The sequence below is a fragment of the Lotus japonicus genome, chromosome 4 (genome assembly GCF_012489685.1).
Source record: "Lotus japonicus ecotype B-129 chromosome 4, LjGifu_v1.2".
In the NCBI taxonomy this organism is placed as follows: Eukaryota; Viridiplantae; Streptophyta; class Magnoliopsida; order Fabales; family Fabaceae; genus Lotus; species Lotus japonicus.
In genome coordinates this window covers 30,224,094-30,245,760 of record NC_080044.1, presented here as the reverse complement: position 1 = coordinate 30,245,760, position 21,667 = coordinate 30,224,094, and the positions used below count along the sequence as shown (strand labels likewise).

Below are 21,667 nucleotides of genomic sequence, written 5' to 3'. Positions count from 1 at the left end.
ACACAGTGCTTCTGATTTGTGTGAGATTGAGTTGAGGTCAGAGCCTGTAAATAGCACACTCAGAAAAACACGTTAGAGTACCACAATTGTTCATATCAAAAGGTTAACTTGTAATCATCAAAACATAGAGTTGTACTACTAGATCAAAACTTGATCTTACAAACATAACTAGGCATATCAGGCTTTTAACTTCTTAAGATTAGATATTTCGGTTAAGATCAACTTGTTAAAACAACCTAATAAAGCTTTCAAGGTTGATAAGTTACAAAGATAGCTAACTCGACGTGTTCATACAATCTAAAGTTTAATTGAATGTATGTGTAATGTGTAAACAAAGTTTACACATACACACCGTCAGTGCATATATGTTTAATCATTCAACTAAATAAATAATTTTATTCCACTAATAATTAAATAGAGATTAATTTAGATGCACTAACAGTGTAAATAAGTTTTACACAATGATTTAATCATATCTCATTTTGCTAGCTCAAAATTAATTTTAAATTTAATAGTATTTAAAATTGAAAATAGAAGATTGTGATTAAATGATTGTGTAAAACTTTTTACACTGTCAGTACATAGAAATTAATATCAATGAAATAACCTGATTTTAATTTTAGGGGCTCAAATTTTTAATTTCCCGCTCATTTTTTGATTTTTTTGAGATTGAGACACTGATTTTAGTCAAAATGATTACGTGCCAGGTCCTCTTTTTTTTGGCTTATTTCAATCTTTCTCTGTCTTTAGAGTTCCCGCTCTTTCTTCTTTTAGTTTCCCTCTTTAATTTTTTTGACTTATTCATCTACCAGGACTCAATTGGAGAGAGAAACATTAAAAAATTATAGAAATCTTATCTCTATTGTACTTCAGATTTCATGTCTGGCTAATCCGTCCTCTTCATCTTACTCTCTCACTAACCTCCTTATCACTCTACACTCATTCAATTAGTTAGTTCGGTTAGTTCAATCTCCTTCCTTCAACTGTTGCGCTCAAGTTTAAGTTTTTACTACCCTCATCTCTTTCTCATTTGGCTTACCCTCCTCCAACAACGACGGAGACCTCGTTCCTATCTACGCCAACAAAGTTGGTCCATTTCTCAACCCCAGATTCGTCCCTTTCTTCGATCTCCTCTTCATTCGATCTCATCCACCCCAATGGCTTTGCCTTGCACAGATCCACATGCATTCATTTCATTTGGAGGGTTAAATTCTTGAGCTGCATTTTCTTCTCATTTCACAATTTTTTGATTTTACCTTTGAATTTTGCTATCTGCAGGCTGGTGATTCAGTTTGAGGGGTGTTTTAGCTTTTCTTTCCCTTCTTCACGTTAAAATTGGATTTTTTTCTCATTGGTGTTGAAGGGAAAGAGAGCGAAATTTCAAGCCAAACTTTGGTTAAACTCCGTCAAGTTCAGCCTGCTTGTGGCAGTCTTTGTTTCTTCTGCCCTACCATGAGAGCCAGGTCCAGACAACCTGTCAAGAGGTACAAGAAGCTCATTGCTGAGATTTTCCCTCGTAATCAGGTTTGCTTTTTTTCTTCTTCTTATTTTGTTCCATGAAACTCTAATCATGTCACATCTCATTGCAAAAGCAGTTGTCTGTTGAGTCCTTATAGCGAGAAGCTTCTGTGAGTAGCTTCTCAGTGTCAGAATTGGTTCTGAGAAAAGAGAAATTTACTCGAAGATGTTATTACCTACTTTGGTGTTAATGTGATGTTTCACTGTGGTATTTAAGTAGGTTATTGAAGTTGGAGGAAGGCAACATTCCTATTTAAGTTATTCAAATGTTTGTTCCACTGTTACATGATAGTGGCCTTCAGCTTTATGTAACATAAAATTAAAACATGATATTCATATGTCTCTTCAATTGGCTTACTTGTTCTTTTTACTTGTATTTGTCTCACAAAATGCCTTCTGTACTGATTTCGTCTTTATTGTATTTTTGAGTTTTCAGGAGGAAGGGGCGAATGATAGGAAAATAGGAAAACTATGTGATTATGCTGCCAAAAATCTTTTACCCATCCCAAAGGTATGGGGTCCTTTAACAGTAGCACACAGAATGTACGATATCATTTTTCAGTGACTATATTATAAAATTGTTTTCATTGTTTTATTAAGAAAAGCTTAAGTTTCTAAATGCTTAAAAGTTGTTGCTATGCTGACTAAAGTTATATAATTGGTGACCAGATTGTGAATGCCCTTGAGCAAAGGTGTTACAAGGAGCTACGAAATGAGAATTTACATTCAACAAAAATAGTCATGTGTATTTACAAGAAATTTCTGTTTTCTTGTAAAGAACAAATGTAAGTTTCATATCCATCTTATTTTTATGCTTCTATGACATGGCCTTTTACGTTTATGTTAGAATATCTTTTATATTTATGGTAGTGTATCATGTATATATGATAGGATCTATGAGGAGCAATCTTAGGAACTAACTTAGGGGTATATATCTGTATTATTAGTCTTGAATCATTCTAATTAATAGTCCCTCGAAGTGCTTGCGGTGTCTCTGCATTCCTTTTCCGTTGAGTGTTCTTCTTTGTTCTTTTACAAACTCCCCATATTTTTTGGTCTTGACCAAGGACCACAGCCTACAGCCATGAGACTAATCCCTTGCCCCACGGTTAGCGCACTAAGCGGTAGGGGGCTGCCAAGGAGTTTTTCTATTCGCAAGAGTTGGGATTCGAACCCCCAACCACTTGCTTAAAGGATGAAGTGCTGAACCTCTACACCAATTCACTTGGTTTACAAACTCCCCATATGTATTGATATTTTTTATTTTATTTTTTGAAATTATGTATTGATATTTTGTTGATATCAGCAGAGTAGAACGATTTTAGCTGCTTTCCTTTAATAAAAATGTGCTCTGTTTTTCGGGTTCCTATCTGTTTGTTTACAACCAAATACTGCAGAACAGGACATTCATGATTCAATCTCCTTAAAATTATATTATTATCTTCATCAGTTTGTAGTATTATCAAGATATTATAAGATTTTGTTTTTTAATCAAACTTATAATATGTATATATGTCATTTTGAATTAATTGAACTGCTTTGCTCTGTAGGTTCAGTTTATGGGCGAACACTCTCTCATATATCAGTTGAGTTTGATAATGTAAGTTATCTTATGCTTTTTGTCTTCAACTAAGTTATGCACATCATTGTCATAAAACTTTCATCTTGAAAAGGAGTTGGTTCCATGCTACAATTGCTTAGTAATTTCCATCTACTATACTGTTTTCATCCTTTTATTTGCTCTACATGACTATTACAGATTACTATTTTGATTTGAACTGTGTATCTGAATTGTATTTGCCTTTTTGTAGCTTACATTTTTTGAAAGGGTTTGAAATATGATATATTTACTAAAAACTGAATGCTTATTCAAACTGTTTTCTTGGTTTGACACATGATTCTGAAATGGAATGGAGGGTTTAATTTAAAGCTATAGTGCAGCATGGTTTATAAGCCTGCATGCTTTAGTGGTTTAATGGTTTTCCAAATGCTTTGTACACGTTACTTTAGGCCTGGTTATTGTGTTAACTGACATCTCAACCGACATCTCATGCTTGCGTTAACATTATTTCAGTCCTTTTATTTTGTGTTCTCTTTTATTTACTTTACTTTCTTTACACTTGCAGGAAGCAGCCCCATTGATCCTGGGACTTGTCATTGTGATTTTCACATCTAGCTAAAGCTTCTGTTCCTAATAGTGTATAGACCTGTCACAAAGTGTGATTACTCAGAAATTGTAAATGAGTAATTGATGAGAATGAGTGATATTTCGTATAAAGCGTGACATAAAACCTCCTCATCTCATCTCACCTTTTGTTTTTCCCAAAAGTGGTAGAACTATTCATAAGAATGACAAATGACATGATAGATAGTTGTCGCATCAACTAGACTACTCACATCAAGTTTCCCATCCTGCCTCGACTTTGTGTCAATAAACACTTAAACTTTAAGTTACTGTTCACTTCAGCTTTATATTGACGTACTTAACAATGCACCACAATTTGATGTCAAAGTGTTCTTGAACTTTATATCTACGCGCTTGATGATGCACTTTAAGTCAACTCGCTTCATGATGCATATTATCTTACGGGTTATGGTTCTACCAGACTACGGTTTCCGCGGGTTTATACTTTTCACAACAATGATATTTTCACATCTTATTTTTAATACACTTCACTTTCACCTATTTTTATTTCTATCTCTCTCTTATCATTTATCACATCTCATACTTTTTCTCATACTTTTTCTTTTCTTTTTATCTCTCTCCTGCTTCCACCTCTCTCCACCTCCTTCACCTCAAAGGGACGTGTGAAGAGAACATTATTCCAATTATCTTCACGCTTCAGCTTTGTTCTACACGCATCTTGTTTTGCAATTGTCATTAATCAGTGTGTGGATATGAAGTGATTGTGCATAATGACATAAAGTTGATGGCGTCGTGTAGCGTGTTGATTTAAAGTTAAAGTACATCGTGAAACGCGTGAACATAAAGTTGAAATGCATTGTAAAGCGCGTGAATATAATCAGAACCTATATCTTCATTGGACGGTGGTGGATCTGCTTGGATGATGACAACTTCAACCATTCAAAACCGATATTTTTAGCTCGAACCCATTTGTACCTGACCGATGGACAACCCTAGTAAAATCTGTAATTTTAATGCCAAAAAGTAAAATAGTTTTCATTTTTTTTCCATTACTCAAATAATCAATGCAACAACGGCAAATCACGCAGTAAAATAAACTGTATCAAACAAGATGGAGGATGAAGACTAGAAATTAGAGGGAGCAGAGAAGAGAATTGAAGCAAGAAGATGAAGAAAAGAAAGCATTGTTCTCAAGTAATAAAATGAATTATTGTACTGGATCCACAAGAATTAGTGTGTGTTTGGATCAGCATTAGCAGAATTGGATTTAGCCAGAATTGGATCTGGTCAGAATTGGATCTGATAAACGTGAGTTTGAGTGACGTGATTTATGTTTGGATTCATTTATCAAGAATTGATTCTCATAACAGAATTTCGTTTGGATAACTTTGGTTAGAATTGATTTTGATTATGTAATGACCAAAATGGGTATGAATATTTTAATCATTATACAAGACTTGCGTCATTTTTTAACTTTATATTAATATGAATTAATTTATTATTTAATTTCACTAAATTAATTAATTATATATATTAATGGTATTTAAATTGATTTCATTATTCACAAAAAATGATGTTATTAAGTTAATAATAATATATCAATGTATGCTATTAAAAAGTTTATTAATTTAGTTTCATTGAATTAATTACAATATATGAATGATATTTAAATAAACATAATACAACAATTATACAACAATTAAACATATATTAATTTATTTTTTAATCTTATACTAATTAACTACATGGTGAATAGAAAACAGAATATAAAATACATAACATGAGTTATAAGTAAACTCTCAAGTTCTAATTTCTATTTTCCAATTGGTTTAATATCCTATGCAACCACCGTACAAATTGAGTGGTAAAAAAAGAGTACACGAGATGCTCAAAGTATCACCATAGTCATTAAGTGCGGGACCCACCATCTCACCATAGCCCCCCACCGCCATAACCATGGAAAGAAAGAAAAAAGTTGCAGAAAAATTTGTGCAGAGAATGGGCAATGAGGGAAAACTTTATTTATGTTTATAATTGAGTCTTTGAATCGATTAGAGGAGACGCAGAAGCAACAAGGCCGAGCATCAAGGGGACGTGAGTCTATAAGGTTAAACGTGAGTTTGATATTTTCACCCAAACATGAAAAAATATCACAGATCCACGTTTTGCTAACAGGACGTGATTCTAGCTCTCCCAGACGCAAAACCAAACAGGCTCTTAATGATGGGCAGAAACTGAGGAATGAGAAAAATAATTTAGAATTAAATAAAATTTACGTAATTGGCCCTAACTTAAACCATTTTTTATAAGAGCTAAACGACTGTTCCAGTTATACAAAAGCTGCTGAAATTTCAAAAAGGAAACATCAACGTGAAGCTGTTGATGCTATTCTTCACTCATCTTTGATATCTAGTGCTGATATCTACTCCCTAGGCTATAGTGCTGCACTTGTCCTTATAATTCAAAAAGTAATAAAGGTCAAGTCCAATTTATATTTTAACAATAAATTCACATAAAAAAGTGTTCAATGAAACTGACAGAAGTGAAGGAACCGTGCCGCCTGAGCATGTAGATTTGGGTCTGGTTAAAATTGTTTAACCACTGGTTTTTCGTTTTTTCCTGGCTTGCACCGTTGTTGACTGGTTTATGACAAGGACCGAACCGGCAAGTGGGGGAGAGTGTGGAGGCCACTCTCGGGGGTGAGCCTCCACTCTTCTTCCTCCAGGCTCCAGCACGAGTAAAACATGCTGATAGCCCACAGACCCACACCACTCTGTACGAACAGCAAACAAGCAAAACTGCACCTATATCAGACTTTGGACTTGACCTCCCACACATAACAGACAAGCAATCCACTTTGCCAAAGCTTCCTGCACCAGACATTTGAGATTAAAGACCTCTGATATAAGCTAATGCAGGCCATCTGGAAAAAATATCAGAAGCTTGTACAAAAACAAGCTCTATTTGAAAGCAATAAACATGCTCTATATGGGACTCGATGTTGGAGAACATATAGAGATCGAAGGCCGCCGAACGAATCTCCATTGAATGCAATTGTTTTGTCCTGCATCCTACAATTCACATTAGCATTAGACAGCTCACAAGCTCTCAAAATTGATATTCGTACAGTTCTGAATTCCTTTTTAAAATAAACCAAAAAGAAAACTTGAGAGAATGAAGATGAAAAGATTATTTCATAGACCTTTTCCCTGAGCAATTTCACCCCGATATTTCCTGGTCATTGATTTCCGAATGATTGCTTCAATTTTCAGGCCCTGAGCCAACAAATAACAGCGAATTGCATAAATAAATAATACCAAAAGCTCAAATGAACAATTTTTCAGCCAATCAACAGAAAAGTGAAGCACAAACTCCTAATGGAGTTAACTAGTTCAGAATTCTCCACCATCAGATGAATTAGGAGAAATTAGGAGAAAATCAATGAAGAGAAGAGATAGATGAGCTACATAACTAAAACCCAGAGCCAGAAGGAGATCTAGAAGAAACACCAAGTGAATGACATACTTATAAAGTCTGGCAAATAACAACCATTTGAATTTGTAAACAATACCAAACAACTCAATGGTTCAAGTACAACCTGGTGGTAGTGGTACCCTTCAAATGCTACATGTTCATATTACATATTAGATTCACATATCCTTTAGGCAATGCATCAATCAAAACTTTAGGCAATATCTATAATGTAGAATGAAAAGTGAGCTTTTAGTACCAATCACAAAGTTGATGTGATAGAAACTCAAATATTCAAGGGAACTTGGGCCTTGGTAAGCCCACAATATGGAAAGTCTACATGAGAAAGAAAGGGAAAGCTGCTGAGCTGTCCAGAGGCCAGGAGAGAAGAATGAGTTAGTTAGGGAGTGAGTATAAGGAATGATGAGGTGTGGTTGATAGGGGCATTCAGAATTGCATTTCTGTTATAGAGAGAGAGAGGAATCTCTTTAGAGAGAGAAAGCCATTCGAGCTTCTCTTTGGGTTGTTAGAGTTTTCTAGCAATACACTACTATCCTAATCTGTATTTTCTTTTTCTTCATCAATACAAACTTCGTTCAGTCTTCTTATTCATCTATAGTTCCTGTTAGTCTTTAATTACCTCATCAATTGGTCCGACTTGCCGGATCATCAACACCATCTCTGGAACCAGTGTTGGTAGATGCCACCCAAAATGACTGATCGAATGGAAGCTCTGGAAACTCAGATGGGAACAGTGACTGCGACGCTGCAGGAACTAGCACTCCAGATGCAGCAGCAGAGTCAAGTGCTTACTGAGCTCAGTAAGCAAGTGGGGAAAAAGGTGGTCTACGAAGGGGAAGTCTCGACAGGGGACTCCAATCTGGGTGAGTCGCGCCTCGCCGGGAAGAAGGTGAAGCTACCCATGTTCGAAGGAGATGACCCAGTGGCCTGGATTACGCGAGCGGAGATCTATTTCGATGTGCAGGGCACACCAGATGAGTTACGAGTGAAGCTGGCACGTTTGAGCATGGAAGGATCGACGATCCATTGGTTCAATTTGTTGATGGAAACAGAAGATGAGTTATCTTGGGAAAAGCTCAAACGAGCATTGATCGCTCGTTACGGAGGACGTCGGTTGGAAAACCCATTTGAGGAGCTGTCGACGCTTCGACAACGCGGAAGCGTGGAGGAGTTCGTGGAGGCATTCGAGCTTCTCTCATCTCAGGTGGGAAGGTTACCGGAGGACCAATACCTGGGTTACTTCATGAGCGGGTTGAAACCGACGATTCGTCGACGCGTGCGAACTCTAAATCCAAGCACTCGCATGGAGATGATGCGCATCGCAAAGGACGTAGAGGATGAACTCAAGGAAGAAGATGAGGATGAAGGTAAACGGGTTGTAAAACGACTTGGGTACGAGCGTTCGGGTCAGGGAAATTGGGCCGGGTCGTTTGCTAACAAGAGTGGGCTGGGAAGTAAAGATGCGGCCCGCTTCTCTAAACCCGGTGGGTCAAACCAGACCCGATCTTTCAGTTCTGCTGGGTCCAACGCGAGTGCTTACTCGCCGCCGGGCTCGTCGGAGCGATGGAAGGGGGTCAGAAGTTTCCAGGTGGACGAAATCGCCGAGAGGCGGGCCAAGGGGTTGTGCTTCAAGTGTGGAGGGAAATATCACCCCACCTTGCATAAGTGCCCAGAACGATCCCTGCGAGTCTTGATTCTTGGTGAGGGGGAAACCATTGATGAAGAGGGTGAAATCGTAATGCTCGAGGGTGAACCTGAAGAGTGCGAAGAGGAGGAAACTGTGGAGTGTAAACTCATGGGAGTATTGGGGTGTTTGGGTGAGCATCAAACCATGAAAATATTGGGTCAAGTCGGTAGTGTGGAATTGCTGATCTTAGTGGATAGTGGAGCAAGCCACAATTTCATTTCACCCAAGGTCGTCGCTGCACTGGGTTTGATAATCACTCCTTTGTCAAAGAGCATCAAGCTCGGAGATGGGCATAGGGTGATGTCAATAGGGATCTGCAAGGGAATCAAAGCACGACTGGGAAAGATTGAGATTGTTATTGATGCACTGGTTTTGGAGCTGGGAGGACTGGACATGGTGCTAGGTGTGGCTTGGCTTAGCACTTTGGGAGAGGTGGTAATGGATTGGAAGTTCTTGTCTATGCAGTTTGTGTATGGGAATGAAGTGGTGAAATTGCAGGGTATGAGGATTAAGGATAGCAAGCAAAGCAACCTTCACGCATTTCTCAGTGACACTCAAGGCAGAATACAATTAGAGTATTGGGGACCTCAACTGCAAACCTCAGAGATGGCCAAAGCAGTACCCGAAGTACCTTTGATGATCAAGAATGTGCTGGAGGAATTCCAAGCAGTTTTCTCCAAGAAAATTCAATTGCCTCCTGTCAGAACCAAGGTGCACCAAATCAATTTGATTCCAGATCATGGAACTATCAATGTTAGGCCCTATAGATACCCACACCATCAAAAGGAGGAAATTGAGAGACAAGTGACAGAGCTGATGGAAGCAGGAATCATTAGGCCAAGTATGAGTGCTTATTCAAGTCCTGTAATCCTAGTGAGGAAGAAAGACAAAAGCTGGAGAATGTGTGTGGATTATCGAGCTTTGAACAAGGCTACAATCCCAGATAAGTATCCTATTCCCATTGTAGATGAGCTTTTAGATGAACTAAATGGTGCTGCTATTTTTTCCAAAATTGACTTAAAGTCTGGTTACCATCAAATTAGAGTCCATGAAGAAGACATTCCTAAAACTGCTTTTAGGACTCATAATGGTCATTATGAATACTTGGTAATGCCATTTGGGTTGATGAATGCACCAGCAACTTTTCAAGCTATAATGAATGACATTTTTAGGCCCTACTTGAGAAAATTTGTCTTGGTCTTCTTCGATGATATTCTAATCTATAGTAAGACTATGTTAGAGCATCAAGATCACCTTAAAACTGTTTTGACAGTGTTACTGGATAATTGTTTTGTAGCAAACCAGACTAAGTGTAAATTTGGATGTGCACAAATAGACTACTTGGGCCACATCATTTCAGGAGCTGGAGTTGCAGTGGATCCAGAGAAGGTCCAGTGTATTGTGGATTGGCCAACACCCAAAAATGTCAAAGGAGTGAGAGGGTTCTTGGGCTTAACTGGCTACTATAGGAAGTTTATCAAAGACTATGGCAAAATGGCAAGACCACTCACTGAGCTGACCAAGAAAGACAATTTCTCTTGGGGACTTGAGGCACAGAAGGCTTTCCAACAATTGAAAGTGGTCATGACAAGCTCTCCTGTGCTAGCTTTGCCCAACATTGATGAGCCTTTTGAGGTGGAATGTGATGCAGCAGGGAGGGGCATTGGAGCTGTGTTAATGCAAAAGAGACAGCCCATAGCTTTTTTCAGTAAGGCCCTGTCTATGGGGAATTTGGCAAAATCTGTGTATGAAAAGGAGCTTATGGCACTGGTTTTGTGCATCCAACACTGGAGACACTACTTGTTGGGGAAGGCTTTTGTGGTGTATACTGATCACAGGAGTTTGAAACACTTCTTGCAGCAGAAGATAACTTCCCCAGATCAGCAGTGTTGGTTGGCAAAGCTTCTTGGTTACCAGTTTGAGGTAAAATACAAGCCAGGGCAAGAAAACAAGGCAGCTGATGCTCTTTCAAGGTGCTTTGATGAGGGGGAGCTCAAAACTCTGTTGTCTTTTCCTGTGTGGGATGATAGGAAGAAACTTTTGGAGGAGATAGCCAATGATCCTTACATTCAGAAGTTCCTTTAGGAAGTTCAGAGTAACCCTCAGTCCAAACCTGGGTTTGTTGTTCAGCAAGGGGTTCTCTTGTATCATGGTAGATTGGTACTCTCCCCCACATCTCCCTCAATTCCTTGGCTGTTGCAAGAATACCATAGTTCTCCTTCTGGGGGACATTCAGGGTTTTTTAGAACCTATAGAAGATTGGCAGATTCACTCTATTGGGTAGGCATGCAGAAGACAGTTAGAGACTTTGTGAGATCTTGTGATGTCTGCCAAAGGCAGAAATACAGTTCCACATCTCCTGGGGGTCTACTACAACCTCTTCCGATCCCTAATGCAGTATGGGAGGATCTCTCACTAGACTTCATTACAAGGCTACCTAAATCAAAGGGTTATGAAGCAATTCTGGTAGTGGTGGATAGATTATCCAAATACAGTCACTTCATCTTACTCAAGCACCCTTACACTGCCAAATCTATTGCTGAGGTGTTTACCAGAGAGATTGTAAGGCTACATGGGGTGCCAAGCACTGTCATCAGTGATAGAGATCCCATTTTTGTCAGTCACTTCTGGGCAGAGCTATTCAAACTGCAAGGGACCAAATTGAAAATGAGCTCAGCCTATCATCCTGAGACTGATGGTCAGACTGAGGTCATCAATAGATGTTTGGAGAGTTACCTCAGGTGCTTTGCTTCAGATCATCCTAAATCATGGTCCTATTGGGTCCCTTGGGCTGAATTTTGGTACAATTCTACCTTCCATAGCTCTACTGGTTTGACTCCTTTTGAAGTGGTCTATGGAAGGAAAGCTCCCCCCTTGGTAAGGTTTCTCTCCAATGAAACTAAAGTGGCAGCTGTTGCTTTAGAACTAAGTGAGAGAGATGAAGCTCTAAGGCAACTCAGGGCACACTTGAAGAAAGCTCAGGAACAAATGGCCAGTTATGCTAACAAGAAGAGAAGGGACTTAAGTTTTAGAGTAGGGGAATGGGTGTTTCTTAAGCTCAGACCCCACAGGCAACATTCAGTAGTTAAGAGAATTAACCAGAAGCTGGCTGCCAGGTTCTATGGCCCATTTCAGATTGAAGCTCAAATAGGGGCCGTGGCTTACAAACTCAAATTGCCAGAAGAATCCAGAATCCACCCTGTTTTCCATGTGTCCCTCCTGAAAAGAGCAGTGGGAAACTATCAGGTGCAAGGAGAATTGCCTAGAGACTTAGGCATTGATGAAGCTGCTGATGTGTATCCTGAGTCAATATTGGGCTCCAGGACTATCAGGCAAGGAGACAGAGAGGTCCATCAAAGTTTAATCAAGTGGAAGCACAAGTCCTTAGATGATGTAACCTGGGAAGATGATGAGGTTCTTGCAGGACAGTTTCCTGAATTCTGCCTTGAGGACAAGGCTGTTCCTAAGGAGGCAGGAGTTGATAGAAACTCAAATATTCAAGGGAACTTGGGCCTTGGTAAGCCCACAATATGGAAAGTCTACATGAGAAAGAAAGGGAAAGCTGCTGAGCTGTCCAGAGGCCAGGAGAGAAGAATGAGTTAGTTAGGGAGTGAGTATAAGGAATGATGAGGTGTGGTTGATAGGGGCATTCAGAATTGCATTTCTGTTATAGAGAGAGAGAGGAATCTCTTTAGAGAGAGAAAGCCATTCGAGCTTCTCTTTGGGTTGTTAGAGTTTTCTAGCAATACACTACTATCCTAATCTGTATTTTCTTTTTCTTCATCAATACAAACTTCGTTCAGTCTTCTTATTCATCTATAGTTCTTGTTAGTCTTTAATTACCTCATCATGATGTCTATGCTAAACAAACATATTTAACAGCACATCACTGCCGGGCATACTTAAGAGCCCTAGACAGAACAAAAATAAAACTTCAAGATAAACTGAGTCATCCAGACAACATAGTAAAATGCTTGAGCCAACAATGACTCTATTGGTGGCAATATTTGATAATTGGTACCCAAGCTGGATGATAAGGTTTACAAAAAAAATGAATACTTACTGGCTTTTGCTATTATTCTTGCTGAATAAGATTTCCTCTATCATCCTGTTCATCTAACCATTCCTTATCCACATCAATATTAAGAATTCTGCCTTTGCATTACTTTTCCTCATCAAGACTTCTTTACTTTCCTTCATCTTCCTGTTTTGTTCTACTAGAATGATCACAACTTAATTGATCCTTCTCCCAAATCTTGATCTTCTTGATTGATTCCTGTAAAGATTATTATACAAAAGAAAAAGGCCATTAGCTGCAAAACTCTAGTTATTTGCGTTAATGTAGCAAGGGAAAAGCAAAGGTCTATAGTGTAGTAACCGAGTCAGAATCAGAACTCTAGTCAGTTCTCTAGTCTTTTAGATTTCTTATTTTATTTTACATAATCAGAATGATGCGCATCTGTTTTGGACATATCATGTGAACTTGGTAAAGCAAAGCTTATTGGAATTTCAGTCAACTAACCAAATATATTGCACCTCATGCAATGTGGAATTTCAGTCAACTAACCAAATATGTTGCACCTCATGCAATGAGAAACAACAAAGTGAAAGCACACCTGCCAGATCCGTTTTTCTATTATCTTTATGAGTAACACACAAAATTGTAGTTATATTTCTTTATGGCCAGCAAAGCAATTATTTGTAGTAACAGTGTAACACACAATTGTACTTCCAAAACTAAACACACAACAAGTTTAGGGATTAAATCACAAAATATACTTATACAGTTATACTGTTTCTAGTCTAAAAAATCAAAAAATAAAGGTGGCCATAAGCAAATAATCGCCATCTTCACCTGTTGATCAAATTTTGTGAAGTTGTAAATAGCAAGAACAACACCAGAAATTAAGAACCACACACTGAGCGCTCCAGGATATTAGACACCAAAAACAAACCAGGGATTTTCGGTTTTTGTTCTATTTAGTTTTGCATTTAAGGAGTCCTGCAAGAAAAATGCAATAACCAATCAAATAAAATAAACAGCAATCTAATAAATACCACAGGATTATTCAGTCATCATTTAAATAAAACCTGAAGCAATGAAATCAGTTTCAGCATTCATTTACAAGCTTATACATTATATAATTTGATTTTAAGCAACTTATACATGAAGACTAATGTTATGCATGGTGTATGGTTCTTTAGTCATATAAAAGTGAAACAGAAGACTAGCTATAACTTTTTCAACTAGTTTTTTAAGTTGCTACTTTACTGACTTCACTTCTGCTAAGTTCTTGTCAAAAAGGAAGGTGAAAGAATTTAACTAGCCTGATAATTCTGACAAAAAACATCCAAATCAAAGAGTGCCTGCTTGGATGAAAGATATCTTAGATTTTTTGTGGCCAGAGATTTAAATGGAGAACTCAAACATAATAGCGATGCTTAACAGAAACCACAGCTGCTCCAAACTTCTTTGCCAGAACCTATATATGTTACAAACACTTGGGTTTTTTATTCATATATTTGCTTCATAAAAGCCACAATGTATTAAAAAAAAAATCAGTCTTGCAGATCACTATGATATATAGGACTCGAGCCAAGCTACTACTTATGATCTTACCTCATTAACCAACAAAAGCTACTAGTATGTGATTCACCACAAATTACCAAAAAAATGGGTCCATCAGGAATCCGGAAATAGTCAAGGAACTCATAGTAACGTTGCTGGAACTTGTAGTGATCCTGCAGCGCATAATTGAAAGAAAAAAAAGGTCAAAACCTTCCCTTCTCAAATTGCTGCATAACGTGCTATTTCATAAGAACATTGAACCAAATTGCAATGTAAATTGAAACACTGAACCAACCAGGCAGGCACTTAGTAAATTGCAATATATATTAAAACATTGAAGCAACTTAACTATAACCTAGTTCTTGTTAATTGAAAAAACGCTTAGTTCCAGAAATTAAGTGCCGGAGAATTGAGGTTTGTAATGAACCAAAATTTGGGATGCAAGCCCGGAGAATTGATTAACTTAATGTGAATGGTGATTGAGAAGAGATGGAATCGAAGTGACAAGTACATAGGGAGAGTAGTGGTCAAGGGTCTGTGAGAACCACAGTTCCTGCTTGGTTAGATATCTGTGAGAAGCACAAGCATAATAGGTATATAAGCTGCAAGCAACCACAATAATCTACAACTGCATATGTTATGTGCAACAGCACTCTTTTTCCATGGAGCAGAAGGAGAAAGAAGTAGAATTTCACTAAAATAAAACACAAAAGAAAGGAGTGTGAAATTTATCATTCTAATCGAGGCCATGGTTGGTAATGTCGAAGGAAGAAATTGATACACTACCGTTTTAAAACATTGACAAACAAAAGGTTCTTAATTCTTTCAGGGAGCAAAACATAACCCAAAATTTTGCCACTATTAAGTTAGCTTACTTAAATTCTAAATATATAATTTCAAAAGTGGTACAATGATTTGCAGAACATAAATAATCTGTTAAAAAATCAATCCTCTTTAGAAATTAACATGCATAGGGGTTGTGACTTCGCTGCTCACGGCTCACCGCTGCCGCATCATGTTTGGTGCTGCTTACCACAGCTTTTGCACTTTTCAAAGCGTAGAAAACAAAGAGAAGAAGCAACCTGTAGCAGCTGCACTATCTTCTTACCCTCAGACCGTCTCCCATTGGTTTCTCATGTTGTCAAGCCCTGAAAGAAAGAAATCAGAAGAATGAGAACGCTAAGGTTGCAAAGAGCATCAAACAACGCTGCTGTTTCAGTTTGAGCAGCATGAGGGAGAAGTAGAGAAGCAGCTAGCTTTGCAAATATCATTGTCTTTTTTCATTCCTTTTGTATTTTAAACCTCATGTACATGGAACTTCTTCAGTTAAAAGGATTGGTTGCAATAAGCAACTAAAATATACTGATTTTAAGAAAAGGATCACATTAATTAATAAAGGGAGTTGGGTTTGGGGCCCCCCTATGGGGCTCCGCGCCCCACTTAAAGTGGGGAAATTACGGAAAAACCCCCTTTACAAGAATACGGAATATTAAATTTCGTATTCAATACGGAATATAAAGTTCCGTATTATATTACTATGTAATCGACAGGGTTTTTTCAAAACCCATTTCAGCGCTCCAAACCATTCCCAACCCTTGCTCTGCAATCTTCGAGACCGACGCTCTCCTTGCTTCAATCATCATCTGGACAGGGTACCATCGTCTCCATCATCAACCCCATTCTCCCCATTCATTGCATTGAACCTAGAGGTAAGTAAGTTTGGATTTCAACTTGAAATCACCATTTAACTTGAAATTATGGAATCTTTCAACCCTAGGATAGTCGATTTATGCTTAAGTAGATGTTAGGTTGGCTGAAATTGTATAAATTGGTCTTTGGGGCGAGTTCCAATCATGCAATGTCGTTAATGGAGTTCTGGTTCGATACGGAACATAATATTCCGTATTCAATATGAAACTTAATGTTCCGTATTGGATATGAAACTTAATGTTCCGTATTGGATATGAAACTTAATGTTCCGTATTTGGTGTCTGTTTAGAGTTATAAACTTAATTTATAAAATGTTTTTATAAAACTTAATATAATTAGCTTAGTTTATTTATAAAACCTAATCTAATTAGCTTAGTTAATTTATAAAATGTTTTTAATTTAGTTATAAACATCGTGAATTATTTAGTGATTTTATTTAGAGATTTAATTGAGAAATTTAGTAATTGAGCGAGTATAATTTATTCAGTGAATTTATTTAGAAAATGTTTGCTCTGAATATATAGTGAGAATGAAGAACAGAAAGAGGTCTCGAGCTAGTGAGGATGCGGGGCCTACAGAGGATAGACACGGGCGATTACATGCTTCTAGCCGGCGCGGCGATCATGCTGCGACCTCTCACGCTGTTGAGGCTTCAGCTCCAGCTCCAGTTGATTCTATGCAGTCGCCCATGGTAGAGGCTTCAGCTCCAGCTCCAGTTGAGCCTACTGATCGAGTTCCTACTCCGCCGTCTCCCATGGTTGAGGTACCTCGCCCTGAGTCACCAGGCGAGGAGTCATCAGGCGAGTCGTCATCCGGCGATGAGTCATCCGGCGATGAGTCATCCGACGAGGAGTCATCCGGCGAGGAGGGGTCATATGACGAGGATAGTATTCCTCCTCCTGATGTTGATGCTGATGTCGTGCCAGAGGCACAGGGTGGCGAGGAGGACCTGATCCAGAGGTTGCCGCCGTTTCCGGGGGGGCCTGTTGATCTGTCGCTTCTCACGCATTATGCTGATCACAAGGCTCCCTGGACGTGGCATGCACTCCTACGCACAGACGAGCGGTATGTGGACCGTCGACACTTGAGGGTGGCCACAGCTGGGGGGAAGGTTTGGAACCTTGCTTGTGATGGTGATTCAGACAGTCACAGGAGGGTTCGAGAGTTGATTGAGCAGACGGGTCTTCATCAGCTACCCTGGTGCAGCTACTCGGAGACAGATGCAGGCCTCATTTTGGCCCTTGTGGAGCGATGGCATGAGGAGACTAGTAGCTTCCACATGCCGTTTGGGGAGATGACCATCACCCTGGACGACGTGTCGGCTCTTCTCCATCTCCCAATGGGGTCGAGGTTCTATACGCCTGGGAGGGGGGAGAGGGACGAGTGTGCAGCGCTATGTGCTGAGTTGATGGGAGGATCTGTTGCTCGTTATCATGCTGAGTTTGATAAGAACAGGAGCCAGACTATTCGCTTTGGGGTCTTGCAGACCCTGTATGATGCTGCGTTGGAGGGTATGTCTTAATTATTACTTGATTAAATAGTATCTATTATTATTGTATTGTTATTAACTGTTAACTGAATTCATTTCATTGTAGAGCACCGATATGAGGACGCTGCACGGATTTGGCTGGTGAACCAGCTAGGCGCGACGCTCTTTGCTAGCAAGAGCGGTGGATACCACACGACCGTCTACTGGATAGGTATGTTGCAGGATCTCGGTCGAGTGTCCGAGTACGCGTGGGGCGCAATTGCGCTCGCTACGTTGTACGACCAGCTTGATCGAGCGTCCAGGAGGGGGACGGCCCAGATGGGAGGTTTCAGCTCACTCTTGCTAGGATGGGCCTACGAGTACCTTTCTGATCGCGTCATTATCCGGAGGGCGGATCCGGAGTACTCACAGGACCAGCCTAGGGCGCGGCGGTGGGTTATGTCCCGGGTCGGGCATGCAGGCCTCGATGAGAGGCGAGTCATGCTCGATGAGCTGACGGTGGATGACATTATATGGACCCCATTTGAGGACCATCGGGCTCATCGACCACGGGATCAGATGGCCATGTATTCTGGCTACATCCGGACGCCATTTGGCCGTGTTGTTCGACGACATCTACCAGAGAGGGTTCTGCGCCAGTTTGGCTACATCCAGGATGTCCCTCGACACCCCTCCGAGATCCAGACGACTGGGTCCCTTGCTGAGACCGCAGATGCTGCCTATGCTGATTTTGTGCCGCACCTGCGCCCTCAGGGGATCCCTGTTACTCATTCGGGAGAGGCTGTGGAGGAGTACATGAGGTGGTATGGCGGTGTGTCCCATCGGTTCATCATCCCTGATGATAGGAGGGAGGAGTTCAGTGCTGTGGTAAGTTTGAATTTTATTTTTCATGCAATTGTGATTTTTTGTTCATGATATTTTATTTGTACACTCACATTTATGTACATTATTTTTGCAGACGGTTGTGCGTCGGGTCGTGGACTTGTTGGAGCAGTCACTGGAGGTGCCAGATGCTCTTGCAGTTGGCACGCATGCCCGATCCCTCACTGAGAGGGCGCTGGATCTTATTAGATCCAGCGCATTCATCGGTACCCAGGGAGTAGCCTTTGCTGCTGTCCGAGGAGCTGGAGCTGCAGGAGGCAGAGGTCGTGGAGGTAGAGCGCGTGGAGGCAGAGCCCGTGGAGGCAGAGCCCGTGGAGAGGGTGCACCTGCAGAGGGCGCTCGTGGAGGCAGAGCTCGTGGACCTAGAGGTCGGAGGGGTGGCGGTAGGGGTGGCGGTAGGGGTCGGGGCGAGTGACTGTATATTTGTATATATTTTTTTGTGTACTTTTATATTATGACATGTGACGACATTGTATGGACTCTTTTTATATTAACCACGCTTTCTATTTCCACCTATTATGTTTAGACTCTTATAATGAAAAATAACCTGTATAACTACACCGTGAATAATGATGCATACCCAACACACAAACAAGGCATAAACAAGGGTGATCAAGACATAATAAGAATTGATATATTACACTTTCAAAACAATGCAAAAATCTGTTCAAAGAATACCTGATCAGTTGTAAATAAATGCGAGACATCTATACTTATACACGGGGGTACAAATGCTGGTGGTGGCACCTCTTCAGGTTGAGCATTGTTCAATCCAACTTCAATCAATTGGGATTCATGAAATAAAAATGATTCTGTCATCCCTGGAAGAGAATACGGAACTTTATTATCCATATTGCATACGGAACTTTATAATTCGTATTTAATACGGAAATTTATAATTCGTATTGAATACGGTATATTAATTTTCGTATAGACTCCGAAACTTTATATTCCGTATTTTAACACATCTCAGAATTCAGAAAATCATCATTCTAACTACTTAATCTACTTAATCTAACTACTTAATCTAACAACTTCAACTACTTAAACTAACAACATACAACAAACAACTAACAACACTTACCTCAAATGCTATCTTTTTGCATCCAATGGTGGAGAGCTTGCCAATGAAGGAGTTGGTGGTGGTGGTAGGAAGAATGGAAGTGAGGATGAAAGTGAGGTAGGAGAGGGTGAGAGAGAGGGTGGTCTGGAGGCATTGAGGGGGTTAAGGGGGCTGGTGAGGGGTTGGTGACGGAGGAGTAATGGTGGAGGGGTTGGTGGAGGGAGGAGTAATGGTGGAAAAGGTGATGACTGTCAGAGTTATAATACGGAATTTTAACTTCCGTATTCTATTTTATAGAATACGGAAGTTTAAGTTCCGTAGGGCATTTATGGGTTAAAAAAAAAGAGGTGGGGCGCGGAGCCCCATAGGGGGGCCCCAAACCCAACTCTCATTAATAAAACAAACCACTGGTACCTCAACTAAATTATACTGATTTTCAGAAAAGGTTCTAAGTAATAAAAGAAACCACTGATACCTGATACCTTATGATATAAATATAAAATCTAGAAGAAATTAGTAATGAAATTATACCTCAATCTCACACTATGCAGAACCGTGACAACTCCTCGAGGAGGAGGCTGTGATAGAAGGAGTCAGCCTTGGCGGCGGTGTCACCGGAACGGCGATGCCCTCTTCAGATCTGGTCCTCTCATAAAAGAACTTGGATCCTCTTCACCAATTTCCTTCAAAACAAGTTGTTTTTTTTTGTTACAGCATAGAACTGGTGTTTGATTCAACCCAGGTACTGTGTTTGTCCCTGGTCGGAAAAGACGGTGGCTTGGAGGAGCGGAGAGGGACGGTGGCTAGGAGCGGAGATGCAGAACAGGGAGAAGCATATACCACGAAGATGCTTTTTTGTTTTGATTCAATGGATTTAGCAATTTTTTCCAAATTCCTCATAAAATCAGAGTTCCGTCTCCTCAGATCTACAACACAGACTCAGGATGGAGAAGACTTGTGGTGGTGGCGGTGCGATTTGGACAAAGAGAGGGCTGTGGTTTCGGTGAGGCAGAAGGGATTCGATGGAGGAGGAAGATCCTGATGATCCGGTTTTTCGGGGTTTTTAGGTGAGTGAAGAAGATGATATCGATTCAGAGATTTTGAGAGTGAGAGGTGCGGTGAGTGACCGGTTTCTGGGAAACAATAGTAGTGGTGGCGGCACTGCAAGCTCAGAGGAAGAGGAGGTTACGACGGTGCACTGTTTCAGGTTGATGTGGCGAAAGAGAGTAGAGAAAATGAGGAGATGGGTTGATGCGTTTGGGGTGTGGAGAAAAGAAAAATAAGTTCAGAATTGGTGAAGGTGAAGGGAGATGATAATGAGAATACAGATATTAACTACAACGTTTAGATCTGAAAACATATGTGAGATTCAAACACGGTTTGGATGTGAATGGAGGGAAGGACGAGATATTAAAAGGCTAGGACGGATTAAGGAAGTTAAGAAGGGACAAGAGTTATGGATCCTCCAGATCTACAATCTGTTGAAGAAGAAGAAACTCAAAGAAGAGAACTGGGCAAGTATGGTTGCTCGTAGGAGGAGGAGATACTCGGAGGATTGGATTTTCATGCAGCTATGGTTGCTTATTGTGTACATATAGTTGGGACTAATTTTAAGATAATAAAACTAAGAGGGTCTATACCGGATCAGAGAAACTTCGGTCTCCTTACGTGAATATAGAAATGTAATAGGACCAGAGATATATTTTGAATAGTAGATAGGACCAAGCCATAATTATTTTCCTCAACTGATCCGGACCATTCAATTAAAATATTATAAATCAATGGCTAGGAAGGGGGAGGCACCCATGCCTCTTCAGAAAAATGGCATATGGAAGCCTGTCCCAAATATATATGAATATATGAATATTAATTAAGGGATTTGCATGATACTATCTTTAGAACTTTAGAAGGAGTGTAGTAGCACATAAAGCCATTTTATTTAGGAAAATACTGCCACCCAGTTTTTCTTTTCGGGCGTCTTATAATTTTACTTACCCAACTTTTTCTTAATTTTTTTTAAAGGAAAACATATATATTTATATATATAATGAATAAGTAAAACAATGAGAACAACCCTCTAATAAATATGACAAATAACCTAAACTCCACCC

General features: G+C 39.8%; 2 protein-coding genes and 2 long non-coding RNA genes across 10 annotated transcripts; 2 read left to right on the top strand and 2 right to left on the bottom strand.

The window, feature by feature from the left end:
• The first annotated feature begins 834 nt into the window (after nucleotides 1–834).
• On the top strand, nucleotides 835–3,990 carry LOC130715735 (protein SEMI-ROLLED LEAF 2-like). Of its 3 annotated transcripts, none has more exons than XM_057565852.1 (6): nucleotides 835–959; nucleotides 1,279–1,524; nucleotides 1,955–2,029; nucleotides 2,188–2,303; nucleotides 3,069–3,118; nucleotides 3,645–3,990. In XM_057565852.1, exons 2-5 carry the CDS (start codon nucleotides 1,453–1,455, stop codon nucleotides 3,106–3,108), a joined length of 303 nt encoding a protein of 100 aa, XP_057421835.1. In that variant the 5' UTR covers nucleotides 835–959; nucleotides 1,279–1,452; the 3' UTR covers nucleotides 3,109–3,118; nucleotides 3,645–3,990. The 3 variants fall into 3 exon arrangements, with proteins under 3 accessions (XP_057421835.1, XP_057421834.1, XP_057421833.1); XM_057565851.1 differs by having other exon boundaries at nucleotides 880–1,086; XM_057565850.1 differs by having other exon boundaries at nucleotides 880–1,524.
• A 1,916-nt stretch (nucleotides 3,991–5,906) lies between these two features.
• On the bottom strand, nucleotides 5,907–13,844 carry LOC130714966 (uncharacterized). The gene is made up of 3 exons (XR_009011529.1): nucleotides 13,699–13,844; nucleotides 12,907–13,119; nucleotides 5,907–6,939 (listed from the first exon to the last, which is right to left on the bottom strand). It is a non-coding gene; the product is annotated as an uncharacterized LOC130714966 (long non-coding RNA).
• A 328-nt stretch (nucleotides 13,845–14,172) lies between these two features.
• LOC130714967 (uncharacterized) lies at nucleotides 14,173–21,128 on the bottom strand. 5 transcript variants are annotated; one of them, XR_009011532.1, is made up of 5 exons: nucleotides 20,088–21,128; nucleotides 19,172–19,314; nucleotides 15,495–15,560; nucleotides 14,464–14,585; nucleotides 14,173–14,326 (listed from the first exon to the last, which is right to left on the bottom strand). It is a non-coding gene; the product is annotated as an uncharacterized LOC130714967 (long non-coding RNA). The 5 variants fall into 5 exon arrangements; XR_009011531.1 differs by having other exon boundaries at nucleotides 15,521–15,560; XR_009011530.1 differs by having other exon boundaries at nucleotides 14,464–15,560.
• On the top strand, nucleotides 16,778–19,007 carry LOC130714965 (protein MAINTENANCE OF MERISTEMS-like). The gene is made up of 3 exons (XM_057564953.1): nucleotides 16,778–17,633; nucleotides 17,718–18,478; nucleotides 18,570–19,007. Exons 1-3 carry the CDS (start codon nucleotides 16,799–16,801, stop codon nucleotides 18,906–18,908), a joined length of 1,935 nt encoding a protein of 644 aa, XP_057420936.1. The 5' UTR covers nucleotides 16,778–16,798; the 3' UTR covers nucleotides 18,909–19,007.
• Nucleotides 21,129–21,667: the final 539 nt, after the last annotated feature.